General features: G+C 40.3%; 1 protein-coding gene across 1 annotated transcript in view; it reads right to left on the bottom strand.

Annotated features, from left to right (window-relative positions):
- Window positions 1–17,079, bottom strand: part of acap3b (ArfGAP with coiled-coil, ankyrin repeat and PH domains 3b) — a 42,876-nt gene that overhangs the window by 4,941 nt on the left and 20,856 nt on the right. The window contains exons 3-24 of the mRNA XM_077603674.1: window positions 14,543–14,662; window positions 14,120–14,173; window positions 11,585–11,643; window positions 10,852–11,035; window positions 10,663–10,707; window positions 10,449–10,544; window positions 10,245–10,319; window positions 9,125–9,136; window positions 5,105–5,217; window positions 4,972–5,023; window positions 4,751–4,851; window positions 4,187–4,298; window positions 3,881–4,113; window positions 3,287–3,356; window positions 3,077–3,171; window positions 2,782–3,002; window positions 2,623–2,715; window positions 2,389–2,490; window positions 1,955–2,178; window positions 1,748–1,857; window positions 1,518–1,628; window positions 807–868 (exon numbers count right to left, since the gene is read on the bottom strand). Coding sequence (XP_077459800.1) covers window positions 807–868; window positions 1,518–1,628; window positions 1,748–1,857; window positions 1,955–2,178; window positions 2,389–2,490; window positions 2,623–2,715; window positions 2,782–3,002; window positions 3,077–3,171; window positions 3,287–3,356; window positions 3,881–4,113; window positions 4,187–4,298; window positions 4,751–4,851; window positions 4,972–5,023; window positions 5,105–5,217; window positions 9,125–9,136; window positions 10,245–10,319; window positions 10,449–10,544; window positions 10,663–10,707; window positions 10,852–11,035; window positions 11,585–11,643; window positions 14,120–14,173; window positions 14,543–14,662 — 2,344 coding nt within the window. The remainder of the gene's footprint in view (window positions 1–806; window positions 869–1,517; window positions 1,629–1,747; window positions 1,858–1,954; window positions 2,179–2,388; window positions 2,491–2,622; window positions 2,716–2,781; window positions 3,003–3,076; window positions 3,172–3,286; window positions 3,357–3,880; window positions 4,114–4,186; window positions 4,299–4,750; window positions 4,852–4,971; window positions 5,024–5,104; window positions 5,218–9,124; window positions 9,137–10,244; window positions 10,320–10,448; window positions 10,545–10,662; window positions 10,708–10,851; window positions 11,036–11,584; window positions 11,644–14,119; window positions 14,174–14,542; window positions 14,663–17,079) is intronic.

The following is a 17,079-nucleotide window of genomic DNA, read 5'->3' as shown; positions in this document are numbered from 1 at the left end:
GCATAACCCGTCACTTAATAAAGGGATCAAAGGTAACGCTGAGTCTATGGGTATTTTGGCAGTTTAACACCCAAAACATTGGTGGGTTTTGGCTCAGAAATGATAAAATTGCGAGGAACGGGTCTACAGAAAATACCAAGCCTATACTTCATTTTTATGAGTGTTTTTTTGCTCTTAACATAAATGTATTATAAAATCATTGCGTTCACTCTACAAAGCAGACGAGGCGTTCTCCCCCTAAAAGCTGCTCAGTCTTTTTGTCACAGTTTTTGTTTTTCATCCCTCACTAACCTCACTTTATACACACCACTGTACGTTGTTTCCTTGATGAATCTAACATGGCCACATCACACATCATAAGGGCGAGCCACATCTAAATCAGACTATTTACACCTCGGGCTGAGGAGAGACGGTGCGATCCGAGTTAATGGAGTGACAGACAGGCTACCGCAGCCTCCCTTGAGTGGTTAAACCACCGCGTGATGGTGAGGGATGTTAGAGGAACACCAACAAGCAGATGTCATTTGCTTTGATGTGATGCGGCTAGTGTAGCGAGGAGAGCAAAGTCAGAGCTGAAAATCAAGAGATGCAGGGGGGGAGGGTGGTTAGTCAGTAAGAGTTAGAAAAGGTCCATCAAGGGGTTTGCGTTGCCCATAAGCCTTGATCGAGCTGACATCAGTTTCTAGAGGCAGTGACGGGACGACTCTATGGCTAGAGATGCTAGAATTCCTCTATGGTGAGGCAGATGAACTCTTGGATGCACTTCCTGTACTGCTGTTCAGTGGGGCTGGTGCTGGGGTATTGACCTGGTTGTCCCAGAGGGGCCTCTGCTTCTCGCATCTCCTCATTCATCCGTGCCAAACGCAGGCTGAAAGCAGGCCCAAAAAAAGCGTGTTTATTTCCATGTTAAAATAATAATGATCATTTAATTTTAAACATGGTATTTATTTGTTATATTTATAATGGATACTAGCAATTTAAAATGGTTTAACGAGTATTTTAATCATGTTTATAATCAATGAAATCATTAAAAAACATTTAATGAAATGAAGGAATGCAAAATAAATAAATATAAAAAAATCAATGCATATTCACAACATTAACTTCATGATAATAATAATACTTTGGACTTATATAGAGCTCTTTCAGGATACTCAAAGACACGTTATTATTTTAGCTGTCCCAGGGCACTCTGACAAAAGTGACGGAGTCAATTTGCACCATGGAGCCCTCTGATCAATATTGATAACTTACTACTTTAACAAGAGAGAAAAGTACGACAACAATATCCAAAAACGCTGAATTTGAACTCTGTTCAATCTCTTGTGCCGAATTTGCAACTATTTATTTAACATGCAAATTTAAAAATCTATATGTGTAGGCTGCCCAGCTTCGTGCGAACTGAGTTATGAAATCAACCAATATAAGATGAATTCATGATGTGAATAATGAATGTGCAACATAAAAGAATGCAAGAGGCTGTACGGTGCCTCAAACAAACTGGTGACCTCTCTTACAGGGTCACGATATCCGCGTTGGCAGCTTGCACAGCAATGCTCAGCGGGTCGTATCCCTGCTCGTCCACTTCACTCTGCGACGCTCCTCTCTTCAGGAACAGACACACCTGACTGTACAACAACACACATTTGTTATGTTATTACTGTAATACGAAGTAGGAGCAACAAAGACCTCATTGTACTTTTATAAAGACAATAAAGGCATTGAATTCAATTCAATATCAGCATACCCTGTATTTCCGAGGTAGGTGGCGTGATGCAGCGGACCTCTTCCTCTCATGTCCCTCTGGTTCACATCAGCTCCGTTCTGAAGCAGGAACTCACAAGCTATCAGCGAGCCCTGTTGGAGAAGAAGATGAGAAAAGGCTCCATTAAAAACACCAACCCACGCGCAGGCTATGATTGTTCCCATAACCAACAAAGGAAAAGTCTCTCACCCCCACCACAGCCTGTATGAGCGGCGTTTTTCCATCATCTTCCTCACTTGGAGAGTGAACATCTGCGCCGTGGGCCAGCGCTTCCGCCATGAGCGGCAAATTGTGGAGGCGGGAGGAGCGGTGGAGCAGCGCGCCTGGGTGGAGCTCCCTGGGATCCTCGGGGTCTGAAGATACTTCCTGTTCAATTTCTACCTCGCCGCTGGAGGATTCCTCTGATTCCTCTTCTGGCGGTCAAGAACAGAAGATCAAAACCAGTTCAGCAAACCGAAGAAGCTGATTGGCCAGGTCAAAGTGTTTTAAGCATATTACGATTGTATGGCGTAGTAGTCCCGAATGAGCATATTGTAAGCAAATTTGACTTTTTTGGAGGGGTTTTTCCAAATCCCCCAAAACAATTCAAGTCCTCACGGATGCGGCCATCTTACTCAACATACCTTCTTCTGTGACGCTGTCCACCACGGAGCCGAAGACCAGGATGTCGGTGCTGCCATCGGTGCTTCCTCCGAGGCCGCTGTCGCTGCTCAAACCTGCGGGGCCAAAACACGCCAGACCGCGGACACGTTAATTATTACATCGGGTGACTCCCGTGCACATTGCGCCATCCCTTGGATTTCCATTTCAATACTTTTCACTTGGGCCATCAAGTTTATTGACATCCAGGGACTTACTGCGAGGACCAGAGCCCGTGTCAAAGTAGGAGAAGAGCGAGTCCAGCTCATCCGGGCAGAAGAGGGAATCGCGGCGAAACTTGGCTGCGGCTGCTGACAAAGGTTCACAAGAGTCAGGTTGCTTCTGATTAACACACAATCGCTTATTGCACCGCTGACCTGCTGAGAGATTTGCAGGTGAGGCGCTGCCGGGCTCGTAGCGACGGTATTTCCTGCGGGCTTTGTTGGGCGCCCGAATGGAGCTGTTGTGTCGCTGGCACTTCTTCACCGTCCACGGTCGCGTCTTCCTCTCGCCTTCCACCAAGGCCTCGCTCCCGCTTATCTTCTTCAGGAAACGTTTCTCCACGTATTTGGACTTGATCCAGGACTCTTTCTCCTGTCTGGAGAAGCAAAGAGCCAATTTTAAAAATACACGTGAATGAAGCTATGGCTACTCCAAGGCTTAAAGACTAACCTCGTGCTGGACGGTGTAGGCTTTTTTACCCCGAGTTGCTCGCAGGCTCCCTCGTAAATTTGATTGATCACAGTATTGCCTAATTCACACATTAGCTAAACGCAAAAGCAGAGAGAGACAGGCGTGTAAAGACTTGTTCTAAAAATTGGTGCATTTTTGTTGGATCTTTAAGTACTAAGTGAGGAACAAACAGAGCCTAAACTGTCATACCTTGAGTAATTCTGGCTCCCATGAGTCAAGCGTCAGTGAACGTACTTTAGAGCAATGAACTCCAAGACTCCTGTAAGTGAAAAATTTGACACTTTATGAGCAAATGCATATTCATATTACCATTTGATTATTACTACACTCACTCAGTGTATCTCACAATCGACAAGTTTCTATATTAGGGGTGTAAGTAAGGGCTTTGGATTGAACTATAAATCACATCAGACTTTGTTAATATCATATTGTCGGGAACAGTGTATCACAATAAAATTATTGATCTAACGGTACATTGATACCATGTGCCGCTTTGTTAAAAAATGGTTTGCATTCAAATGTTGACAGTTGCAGCAGCGAAAAAATGTCCAAAACATCAAAATGCACCTGTATTTTTTTTATCACTTAAAGTGAAATGTAACCTAAAGTATGAATTGGGTACATAGTATCCTATCAAATCAATTGGAGAGGCTTGAATAGGATTGAAAAAAAAATGGTGGCAGGCTGTAGTATTGGTGACTAAGGAATCGATAATGTCATAAAATTGGTAAAAGTGTTCCATTTTTTTTTCTTTCATACGGTCAGAAGCGTAAGGAAGCGAACCTGTGGATCCCCGAGCACTCGATGCACAGCAGCACGCCGAGGTTGATGGAGGCCCAGCACGGAGCACTCTGGCCACAGTCGCAACACAGTTCGTTGCCCGGCAGGTTCTGCACCCTCTGGCGGAGGCCCTCGCCCCCTCCCCGAATTCCTCTATCCGCCCTCTCCCCCTTGTCTCTGGGCTCGCTGGCAGAGTCAATGCTGCTGGTGGAGGGCGAGGCTGTGCGATCCAAGCGCTATAGACAGAAGGAAACATAAAATGAGTATAACTCTTAATTCATTGCAAGGTGTTGCCTCTGTTAATCATACCTCAATGTAGTAGTTGTCCGCAATGTCTTTATAAGCAGAAGCGATGCTTGCTTGGACCGCTTGGATCCAGGCCTGCCTCAGCTTTTCCGACTCAGCCTGAAGCATGCAGCTTCTACAAAGGCAAGAAAAACAACTTCACATGTCACATAGCTGACATTGAATGGTGTTATCTTTTATTTTTTTTCATGCTGACTTTGAATCTCAAATTAATGATATCTTTAATGAATCCATAGAGTCCTTCGAGTAACAAAATTCAACTCAATGACGGTAGCACATGAACCAGATCTGCATTCAAAATAAACCAATTTTAGGTGACCAAACAGTAACTTTGGCCTATCTTGGCACCTACAACATGGACACAAAAATATAGATCACCATCCTTCCTATTTTTATAACCCTTTTGATGCTATTTCTTAATCAATTTATTGGCTACAGACATCCAATCCATTTGTATTTAAAAAAAAAGCTTTAAACCACACTATATTATGACTACTCTATTATGACCCATTTGCTAGAAAACATATTTCTTCATTGGTTCACACTGTCCATAATTATTACACTTACTTGGTGGGTGAAACCACCTCGAAACAGAACCTCCTCTCGTTATCTTCACATGGTTTGACGGAGCACAGCCTCAGGTCCTCCACCACCACCGTCAAAGAGTCCTGTCATTGAAAGAGAGGAATTTCACAAACAGTATTTCGTAATGAAATAAAACCATACTTGTCTTCATGTTAGTTCGATTACATCAAGGAACGAGCTACATTTAAGAAATCCAACTGTACCTTAAGTTTCTTTTGGTAGACCAGCTGGCTATTCTGTATGGAAAACCATCGCCTTGCGGGGGAAAAGGCCATTAAGTTAGTTCATATTTCTCACCTCCTTAATCAATGTTTTTTTAGGTTGTTAAACCGCTACCTGTTCCAGGTCTTAAAAGCATTGCTGGCTCTCTTGAAGAGATACCCCTCCATGACGACACCGTTGGGGGCATCCACATTGAACTCCAGCTTGGGGTCATCATAGGAAAAGTCCTGCGGAGACATGTTCATTCAATTATTGCTCACCTTTAGAATCATGCCCTGACTCATTTGAAATGAGTAGCTCGAATAATTGGGGGGGATAACGGAGACATCCATTCAAAACCTGATTTGCAGTCTATGATTAGACATAAATTACATGTTAATCATATATTGAGAGAGCATGTTGAAATTGCATTTTTTTAAAGAGTGGCTCAATTGTGAGAGCTGCATGACTCAATGATTTATTAACACTTAGTTCCGTTTTGAGTCTCCATTGTGCAGAGGTGAATGCGAGGCCATCTGTTCTACAGGTTACATTTCCTTACTCGGCACCTAAATGTGGTTTCACCCTCTAAGGTTCTGTCAACACAAAGCTGCAATTCCACAGAGAGGGAATAAAATCCAGTGCACACATGTCGAACAAGGTATAGGTAAAACAATAAAAAACACAACAACAACAAAACAAGTTAAGGCAGTTGCAAGTTCAGGTTTCCTTTTTTTGGCCTCTAGTGAACGAGAGTAAAATGCATAATGATGATGACAAAAAGGAGCTGCTCCAAATGTGGATGATATTTCCACCATAATTCTAAGTACAAAGTAAAGTTGGGTTCAAAACGATTCGCTGCTAAATTGTGTTATGATAAGTCAAACGTATTCTTTTTCTCATTCATAAACTTGGGCATAAAGCAATAAGCGTGGTAGAGACAAACGCATAAAGATAAACACAAACAGGATTTAGATTTTCAAAATGCAAAATTAAAGATAAATGTAATAGATATGTGACTTTTGAAGATAGTGAAAGCCAATACTAGCTGACTTTAGGCAAAAGATAAAGTATAAACATTAGATTAGTAATTGATCATTTTCAGATTTGATCATAAAGTATTTTGTTGTTGTTAAATGTAGACCTAAAAAGCAATTATTTTTTGGTTTCACAGAATCTGAAGGGCAGGTGAAGCAAATATCAAACAAGAGCCAATCCTAATATTTCTATTCTCACTCCAGCAAACTCAAAAACGAACTTTCCTCACCAATGGATAGCTCAGCCGTCCAAGTATCTTCGTCTTCATGACAATAACACCCAACAGCATTTTGAAAAGCAATAAAATGACCCAAAATATTAAAAAATAAGTGATGCTAATTCACTTGAACAGACGCGGGGGGAAAAAGAGCCTGTCCACTAGATCCCGCAGGTGGTTTTCAAGTGCATCCCTCATCCAGAGAGGCGCCTGGCAACTCACTCGTGCCGTTCTTCCACTCGCACGCGTCGGTCTGCACACTGCCCCGCCGCGTGCGAGGGACGCGGGTGCTCATTTCCATACAGCTGTTAGGTCCTCGTGCCCCCGCGACCCGCCGTGGCTACCGGATCGAGGGGATCAAACATTTCATTGCTCGGCCAGCCCTCCCATTGTCAGGCCCGCTGCTACAACCTCACTTTTATGGAGGAGTTGGCTTTCCATCTGTCTATGGATTTGACAACAGTTCCTGCCTAATCAAGCTGACATTATAGGTCCCCCAGCACCGGCATGGAGCCCCCGCTTCCCACCTTAAATCAGTCGCTACCTGCAGAATGCCGCTCAAAAGTGGCGCCAGAAGGCTTCCATGGGCATATGTGACAGACTGTGATATAAAACAATGGTTTAACAAACAGAAGAAGGTTTCAAAATAGATGTTTTGTTCACAAACTTTGTTGTTGAAGTGCTTTAGTAGTTGTGTGCTAGCTACTGTTTATTAATTCAAGAAGAATTGTATTCCTTTGACTTATACAGTATTTAATTGACACCCAATATTTACAACATATATTTTTCATCCATACATTAATATTATATACTAGTTGTAATTGTTTAACATTATTTTGTTAACATAATAGCTATATTGCTCATGTTATTTTTTTTAATTTACTGTATAACATAAAAAAGGGCACAAATATTTTTCTGTGTCAGTTTGTATAGAAACGCAGCAATGGAATGAGGCAATTGAACTTTTTTGTTAAATGTTCTTTTTTTCTTCTCATTTTCAGATAGCATTATAAAAATGATTTGGGCAATAACGCTAGTTGGTTGAGAATGTATTATCGTTCTTGTTCTAGATAGTTGGGACGAAGTCGTGCTTGATTACTTTATTTTGGAACCGGTCATCTCAAACTTATATTTCATTTGAACGCTGTGAACGCTGAGTGTAGTTTTAGACTCTTATTTGCCTCAGGTTACTACTGTATGTCAATTGAATCCAAAGCACCTGTTTGCTCACTTGGTACAAACAAGAAAGTGGCAAATGCTGAAAAATGGAGGCCTTGTAAACCGAGTCAGCGATCCCCCGGGAGCCATAATTATGTGCTAACAAAAGTCAGCCGTAAAAGGACAGCAGGGTGGAGTTTATAACAAAACAGGAGGAACAAGCACTGATTTAGAAACAACAACCAAAAACTAGATTCAAGGCAAAGTCACCTGCCATTATTTTGACAGCATTTCCTCAAGTTGACTACTGTCCCTAAAGGGCCAATTCTCTTTTCCTTTCTTTCTAAAAACAACAGTTACAAAAAAAATCAGATTACCATTTTTATCCAGGGGTACCACGCTTAGAAAAATCCCATCAAACCATGAGACTACTAGTACAGCATTTCTACTAAGTGGTTGCAGTGGCTTCAAATTTCTCCATTTAAACATGCCGCTGGACCATTGACTATAATCCCCCTGCCCTCACGCTCATGTGTGCTAACGCCATCTGTTGCATTTGGCTCGGAGGAGGAAATGGGTTGAAGTGAGGCTGAGGCACAGCCACATCTCTCCAATCTCCAGTGACCTCATGTCCTTTCGTCAATGACGCTGTATTTAGTAGGCCTAAAACTACATGCCCACTTTCGCAAGTCATGCCAGCTGCGGTACTACTCGGAATAATGGTCCCATTCCCGTTTTTGATATAATCTCAATCTGTGAGATTTAGCAGGATTAGGTTTTGCATTATCGGGGCCTCTGACAGACCGGCGCGAAGCAGCTCTTTCCTTTCATCAATTGCTGAAAAACCTATAAAGGGCATAAACATCAACGCATCACAACAACTAATCCTGTGACCCCATAACCAGAAATGAGGGATTTAAACACTTTCAAATAAACATTGAGATAGAGTGGCTGGTAAAAGGACTGTCACATTTTAATGAATGACAGCCTAAAAAGGGGCATTGGGCCCCTGACGCAATGCCTATTTGACTCAAATGAATTCACAATTGTCTTTTCTTTTTGCCAATTCTGTTGTTTTAGTTGATGGCCATGTTAGTTTCCTTGAGCACAATGGATGCTTCCATTGCTTTAGCTCAATGAATGTTGGGAAATAACGTCTTAACATAATAATATGCTACCTATCAGTCATTGGCTGAGTTTTAGGAAATGAAGTGTGTCAAAAATTTTCATTACAAAGACATAATTAAGTGCGTATGCTTGCGTGAGTGTGTGAAAGAGAGAGGGAGAGATGGCAGTTATTTATCAATGCAGAACAGATTGAGTGACTGATCTATTCAGAGCAAGTTTATGGAGGGAGCCACCATGTGATGACCATAAACCTGAATTTTGAATAGGCTTGTTGCAGATGGTGTGAGTGTGAGAGCGAGTGAGAGAATTACAAAAGCAGGCAGACATGTCGAGCACTCAGACACATGCACACATGTTCAGTGAAATCAAGCAATAATATGCCTAAAGACCATTTCATTGAGAATGTTGGGATACAAAAGTACCCATTCACCAAGCTGACTTATATATTAAATTCCTGCAGACAATGATTAAACGGTAACACAAATGTGCCCCCTTAAATGTCTTATCCAGCTGTCTGAAAGAGATTCATGTCTTAGCAGACAAACATGGGGCCCCTCATAGTTCAACTCTTGTCTTTCATATGTAGGGTGTGAATATGAAGGATGAAAACTCACCTGCATCAGAGTCTGAAGAAGATTTGCACCAATGGAAGGAAGGCAGAAGGGGAGAAACACACAAATAAGACATTAGATTACATTTGTTTTGTTCAAACACCAAAATTATAATTTCATGGCAACTTTTTAACAGCTGGAAAATTTGCTCATAAAATAATAAATAAAGTGACATTTAAGAAAAAAGTATGGATTATTAACAATGGCTGTTAATTTTAGAAAAATATCTGAAATAGCTGAAATGTTGTGAACCTTCTCTTTTTATGTTTTGCAGAATAATGCTTCCTTTAGATGAGTTTCCCACTAAAATAGCACACATGGTACATCTCGTGTTATCCGTTTTTATAGTGTATGAACATTAGATTAGACAAATCCCAAAAAGGATGGAGAAATGAACAAGGCAGCCTTTGTTTGAGCTAAGGAGCTGGCCAGAAACAGCCATGATTGTCAAGTCTGGCAAGAAGCCTTCACTTGGCAGCTAATTTGATTACAGGCACGGGCTAAATCAGCAGAAAAACAGAAAAGTTGTTGGCATTTACTAGTGCGACAGATGGATTATCTCTTTAAGACATGGCCCAGCAAATAATAGCTTTCATTTAGGCTGTGACCTATAAAACATATCAAACTGCCTCAGTGTGAGGCTGCCTTTCCATTTAAAGAATTCATGACGATTTGAAAAGCAAGTCAACAAGGAGGAAACCAGAATTTCTGGAAACAACCCAAATTTAAGCAAACCAGAATTGAGCATCTGAAATGCTATGCTGTTCTAATGCGTTTTAATGATTGAGTTTGTTGTTCATTACTCCTTCCAATTTTAAAAGCATAACGGCAAGCTGTTCTTATTAATTGCAAGATCATTAAAAACAAAAGAATATTTGACAAATGACCTGCTTGTCGTGTATACAGTCCTTCGATATTGCTTTTAGCAAGCAATTAAAAAAACTGTTAATTCAGTTCATCATAAATTTCTGTCCCAACTGTGATTTTTCTAATACTAAAATACCCTCCCATAAAATATCTCGCTCACATACGGAAGTCCCATTTTTTTTTAACAAATGCCAAATGTGTTTGACATAAAAGTTGATAGTTAGCAAGTAAGAAGTCAAATAAATGTTTCTCTCACTCTTTGCTGAATGAGGGCATGTTTGTGCTCCAACTCCCTCTTCTCCACTGCAGAATCAATGACGAGCTGATCCAGCTGCACAAAGTAGAGCACAAAAACTGAGGCAGGAATAAGGAAATGAAAGCACAAAAAACCAGCAGAATCTCTGACTACAATGAAACCTTAGTTGAAAGTCTTTTCTTTTCTATTTTTGGTCTTCCTCACCTGGGCAGCCAGCTTTTTCATATAGGGGTCAATCTCATCTAGAATGTGGAAGCCTTGTTGGAAAAGAGTGTACTGGGCACGCATGAAGGACAGCATCTGCACAGACAGAGAAGCAGTGACTTTTCAGATGATCCATTCATGAATTTGTCCCTTGTCGTGACAGAAACTTTCCCATTAAATGTGAAGCTAAGCTAAATAAACAGAGGTTACTTACCGCATCTAGGATTTCAAACTTCTTCTTGGCCTGAAGCACATTAATCTGCCAATTAAAGGACAAGGTGATCGGTGTGAATTTTTTCTTTGAAGACATATTTATTATTTAACCACCCAAAGTGTGTCTTTTGTCTTGTATATTATGTGTATTATTGTTCTTTCTCAGTGGAAGAGTGTGTGTGAGGCCAACCTGCAGCACGTAGTCCAGGGCCAGGTGCCGGAAGGCTTTGCGGCTGAGGACAAGAGCCTGCGTGGCCTCTTCCGCCTCGTGGACCTTGTTCCTGGGGGCCTGGGCGTTCTTCACCTGAGCCAACTCCATGTCCTCTCGGACCCTATCAAACTGCTTTTTGGTGTCCTTGAACTTGCGCACGTCACTGGCAGAGACACAGGACACACTTTGGTTATAACAATGCAATAACAATGTGCAATATCTTCGATTGTGCAATATTTTAGAATTCCCTTGCCCAGACTTTTTAAATTACTTATTTATGTTTTTACTGGGAAACACGCACTTTGTGGAGTAGCACCACTAATTTCGTTATACGCCGCTATTGTATAATGACAATGAAGGCTTTTGATTTGATGATTTGAATTGAAATTTGAGCGTCCCAACAAGGCTTTCACGAAAAACACTCATCAAACCACTTGCTCAAAGAGATAGAGACCTCCTAATTGCTTTATGAAAAATATCTTCTCCAGGGGTGCAGGAGCCTATCCCAACTAACTATGGGCACCAGGTGGGGGATACCCTGAATTGGTGGCCAGACAATCAAGGGAGAACCATTCACGCTCACACTCATACCTGGGGCAATTTGGAGTGTTCAACCAGCCTACCCTGCATGTTTTTGGGAAGTGGGAGGATATCGTAGTTCCCGGACAAAACCCACGCAGGCCCAAGATGATCATGCAAACTCCACACTTACTCTTTTATGAATGCATGAAGCTGCTGCTTGATTGATCTTTGAGCCTGGTCAAACAAAATCTGTGTAAAAAGAAGGGAGAGATAGAAATAATCATTATTATCATAAGCCAGGGGAATTCCATATGCGTTAACTATTGCCTTGGCATCATCAGTCAACATCTCATTGGGTAGCTCAAGTTGGAATTCCCTCTGTTTACCACAAGATGGCTGTAGAAACTTGTATCCCTTTGGTAACAGCATACTTACATATTTCAAGGGTGGTGACAAAAAAAAAAAAACAAAACAATGGTGCACACGGGATATTTCCAACTTGTGTAATGCCTCTTTGTGTGAGTGAGAAATGGTCAAATAAGTAACAGATGTTTGTTGTTCACCAAATTGTATTTTCACAAAAGGGACTCCAAGTATATCAAAATCACCTATACAACCATTTTGTTTAAGTAATACAAGTCTAATAAAAGTCTCAGTCAAATTGGAAGATTATTATCTATATACAGGCTGCAGTCCACTTGTGTGGCATTTGAATGTTGTATATCGTGGTTGGAGAATGTATTCATTGTTTTTGCTATAACTGCAATTTACTGTCTTAAAATTTTTAAGGTCATTTGGAAATAAATGTATCATTAAAAACTCCAAGTGATTTTATTTAAGAGTAAACTTTTTCCCCTACAAGTTGCTTTTGGACCAACATTGGCTCTGTAAAATGCCATGGACAACAGCCGGATTCTAAATCAACATTAATTGAGCTAAATCATTCGGAAAACTATAAAAAAAAATCAACTGCAGTAATGACGTTGGGAGTGTGGGAACACAGCATTACAGGACACTGTGAGATTAGTAAACAAGTTGACAATATCAGTTTTGTAAGGGCAGTTTTAAATGTGGACAAAACAACCTCTTGTTTACACTGAATAACACCCATTTTTGTATGATGTGTTAGACTACCATGACTAACTTTTCCTGTTTCTCTTACAAACGTCAGCAAATTGGTTATTATTCTCTTGTCTGGGCATATAACAAGTTAAATTCCAGTTATAGGACAATTAGTGCTGAGCTCGGAATGCTTGGTACTTTCCATGGTGGTAAATTTGCCAGGCCACTCAGTGAAATCTAAAGCAGCTCCATCACACAAATTTAGAAGGAATACTGGTGATCCAAAAGTTCCACCCAAACCTGCTTTGGATTATGGTGCCCTGCTGGGCGTGACCCCCACATATCATCATGTCTACTCGTGTTGCCTCGTAGCACTAATGTCACGTTCAAAGACCCTCCCTGCTTGCTATTGCGAACGTCAAGCGGCAGTCCAAGAATATAGAACAGCTGTGGGTAAGCAAATACCACATGTTTGGATGCACTACAAAACGATTCAAATTCATAAAGTTTGGCGCAAATTTGGTCAGTTTCCAAATGACTACAGTAAAGGGCAAGAAGTATAAGCCCGCAAAGTCGGCCATCTGGATCACACTAAGTCACTCTTCTTACAGTCAAAAATATTCCAAAAAGTCTACAAAAACAGGGGCGGGGGATAGAACTGAAGAGGGAAAAAGAAAAATGTAGAAACCCCATACTTATCAATGTACATTAGTGACATTTTTCATTGAGGATGCTGCGTTTGCATTGATGATTGGAAGAATGCAATGGCACATATGTTCTTTTTGACTTGGCAAAACTGAATTGCAGAGATCTGCTGGCTGCAGTTGAGGGGTTAAATGTTAAGGGTTTAGCATAGTCTATAACCAGTGATGATGTGATTTTAGGATTACAGGAAAGTTAGAGTGAGGCCTGAAGATGGCACGGAGACGACACATACACGCAGAGAACAAAACGAGGTAATTCTAAGACCACCAACCCAATTGAATCCAATGTTACACCAAAAAGAAAGAGCAATTAAATCAAACTGAGTTGATAGATCCTCTTGTGTTGAGCACACATTGAGTTGATTTGAAAAGCTTACAGGGGACAAACAGGATTGACCCCTATAGAGTGAAAACGATTGCGTCAAAGGGAAGCCACATCCCCTGGGACAATGGACAGTAGTACAAACATTATTTTATTGTTACTCCCACTTGCTAAAAAGTGGGGGTTTTGAGTTTACAAATCTTCTTCAACACTTTACAAAAAAATGAAGCCCTCACGGACTGAACATTGTCACTATAAAATAGAATAGTCCATGGGATTTAAAAAAAACTATTAATAATATTAAAACACCCCACAATTGGAACTAATCTGCATATTTAGTTGGTCCGCCAATATAAAAATATGTTGGTTTTGCAGCACACCTTAAGTATCTATAATTCTTGTGATTATGCACTTTAGCATACGCAACTTATAAAATACTATTACTCCCTTAATTTTGTATAGAGTTTTGCAATGTGAATTTCTTTGTCATTTTGACATGACAAGAGCAGATGTATTTTGCCCCCTTGCATTGGATGCCCTTTTGAGGCCCGGACACAAATTGAGCTTCCGTGTTTATAATTCTGTCGGGGAGTAGATTAATGCTGACATAACACTGTGTAAAGTATCCGTTTCTTACCATGTGATAGTTGACGATCTCCTGGAGACTTTCTCCACACTTTTCAAGGCAATCCTGCACACATGCAATAAAGCAGGTATATTTCATTTAATAGCCACAGTGGAGAAAACGGCTAAAGTCAGTTAGGGAACGCCCTTATACTCCCGAATGTTTTCCCAAAACAAAGGCTCCATCTTTTTTCATTATGTAGCATATGGCCACGTAAGCACAAACATCTTCAAAACTGTATGCGGTCGCAAGTCCCGCTTACTAAAGCTGGACGTCTCCCCGTCTAGACAACATTGTTTGTACAGCTCTACTTGTTTGATTCATGAGGGGAACCGTTGATTTGCCCTTATGAGAGCCAGACTGATGGTTCTAGGAGAAGGTGACTCTGACCTACATTTGTACGTTTGTGTTAGACATGACAACAGACTCACTCACCGATATCATTTCCTCTTTCTTGCATTGCTGCGACAGGTCCTTGATGCCGTTAACAAAAAGCTTGTTGGCGCTGACGTAGGTCCTGCCGGCGTCGATCATACCGCTGCACAGCTTCACCAGCTAAGGGGAGCAAATACAAAAATGGACACTTAAATAAACCATTGAGGGCATGTTCTATTTCAAAATTCTCATGCTTTACAAAATACAACACAGAGGTATTAATAGCTACAGTGATTACATAAATCAAACAAAGCCGCAGTAGATTGGAGGTCAGTCACACAGAAAACACATCTGTTAGTACAGATGCTGGTGACAAGCTAACGAAAGTTACTCTTCTGTTGTATGACCGTAACACACTAATTTGTTCATACCTGGTTTACATTCTTAAGAGGTATAGGGGGGTCCTTGATTTATGAGAGCGGCAATTTTTAATATTTAAATTTACGAGCAATATTTGTCAATGTTGTGGTTTGTCTTACAAACCGAAATAGGATTTACAAGTGAGGTTCAGGTATGACTGAGTTTGTAAACAAAGTAAACAGAGCATCTTTGTAGAGATGGTTTGGTTCTAAAAAAAATATTTCACAATTCTGTCTGTCCCAATAATAATTTTAGTTAAAAACAAAGACATGATTGATTGCCTTGAGAAATTTTTATGAAAAAATGTGGTAATATATATTCCTGTAGTTCCCTCCCTTTGACAACATTAACAAGCACTATAAAAATAATACGGATAAACGTTGTCTTTTTAAGGAAAGGCTAGAAAAAAGTCTGTTGATTAGGTAATTCCAAACTAGGAATGCAGGGGGTTAAATAAATGTAATACCTTATGCTAAATTGCAAAGTAAGAAATTGTTTTTGACAGTGTAAACATATTAATTATGGGGTGCAGACAGCTCAGGAATGGAGTGTGAACTATGCATTGGCACTTTGCGAGTAATATGATGCACCAGAATGACAGTCTTAAGCGCACGGAAAAAAATATTGGTAAGAACATAAGAGCTACGCATAAAGCGGGTAAATAAAACGTTAAATCATCTAATTGAGTGCAAAATGCTTGTAAGCATAATGAAATGTGATATACTGTGCTGTAGTTTGGGGGATGCTTCCAGAGAATATTGTTTACTTTGGATTGGACAGACATAGTAAAATACCACATAGTATGTTGGAATGCCTAATTACCTCTTGCATGGATATACATGAGTAACATGCACATTAGACACAAATCATTTATATTATATGTACATTGTCATGTGTTTATGTTTGAATCCATGCAACAGTGATTCCTGGCCTGCTCTGGTGAGGTGATTGCTGGGGGAGAATGTGATCTCATAGTGTGCTCCCTGAGCCCCCAGGGTCTCAACATGGCCATTACAGGCACACTATATGTGTCAGCTTGTCAACAAATGGGCTGAAAGAACCACAGGGGTCCACATAGGAGTCGGATTGCTACATATGCTCAAATAAAACAGTATTGGTTGTGTTCTTTGACAACAATTCCAACAATGGAATAGGAAAATTCCAAGAAAAATGTTACTTACCATATCAAAATATGCCCACCAGGGTCGATATTTTGTTATTAATTAAACATAAAAGAATATAAAAATATATACAAATAAAGCATTTTAGCACTCCGGTCTTTGCATCACAATAAATTATCAAGAGAACAGGGTCAGGATGTAATCTATTCTACTCAAGTTAATGCAGTCTGACGCTGCAAATCTATTAGTTTATCCAGAGAGACATTACGTCAGCTCTGAGACTCCCAGAGGACAATTAGCTGTGCACTTTGACTTTACATAGAGCCCTAAATTACATTACAGCAGTGTTTTTTTCAGCCTTTTTAGGACAACAGCACACTTCTTTTTTCATTAAAAAAACACCTAAGGAAAACAGGCAGCAAATAAATTAAACGGTATCTCTGTATCTAATTTTATCAATATAAAGTTACATTGAATAGGAATCAAACAAAGAGAAATAAAAAAACATCTTATAATTTTATTCACTCAGCTGAGCCTACTTGTATTGGATGTTGTATCGTTGAATTGTAAATGAAATCGAAATGAATGATAGCTTTCGCTATATTGGCTCACAACGAAGACTTTTATGAGGAGACCGTCTTTACTCTCTTTTGACCGCCACTCGTACTTGAGCCTTCATTCAGGTCAGAATTCTGTCTATAGTCCAGTTAGCGTCTCCATTGCAGTCACTGTTTCTTCAATTAAGAAAAAGTGGATGATTTTCCAGTGCACACAGTGGTTGAAAAACTTTGCATTAAAGAAAAATAAAATAACCCATTCAGAAATTGATTCTGCATGTCAAGTTGACTTTGAACCAATTCACCATAGATGGATGATAGCTAGAAATCTGTACATTAAGCAGCCATTGTGTTGACATATTATCAAATGGCTGACATAGTCAGGATCGGCAATGAAGCAACAACAGGCAACAGAAATGCTTCTCCACAACACTCCAAACATTGGTCTGTGCTTTTTCTTTTTTTTTTAGCTGCGCACACAGCAATTGGACAGAGCAGT

This window comes from Stigmatopora argus, chromosome 6 (assembly GCF_051989625.1).
Source record: "Stigmatopora argus isolate UIUO_Sarg chromosome 6, RoL_Sarg_1.0, whole genome shotgun sequence".
NCBI lineage: Eukaryota > Metazoa > Chordata > Actinopteri > Syngnathiformes > Syngnathidae > Stigmatopora > Stigmatopora argus.
Note: the sequence above shows the minus strand (reverse complement) of the source record. Positions and strands in the feature narration are given on the sequence as shown.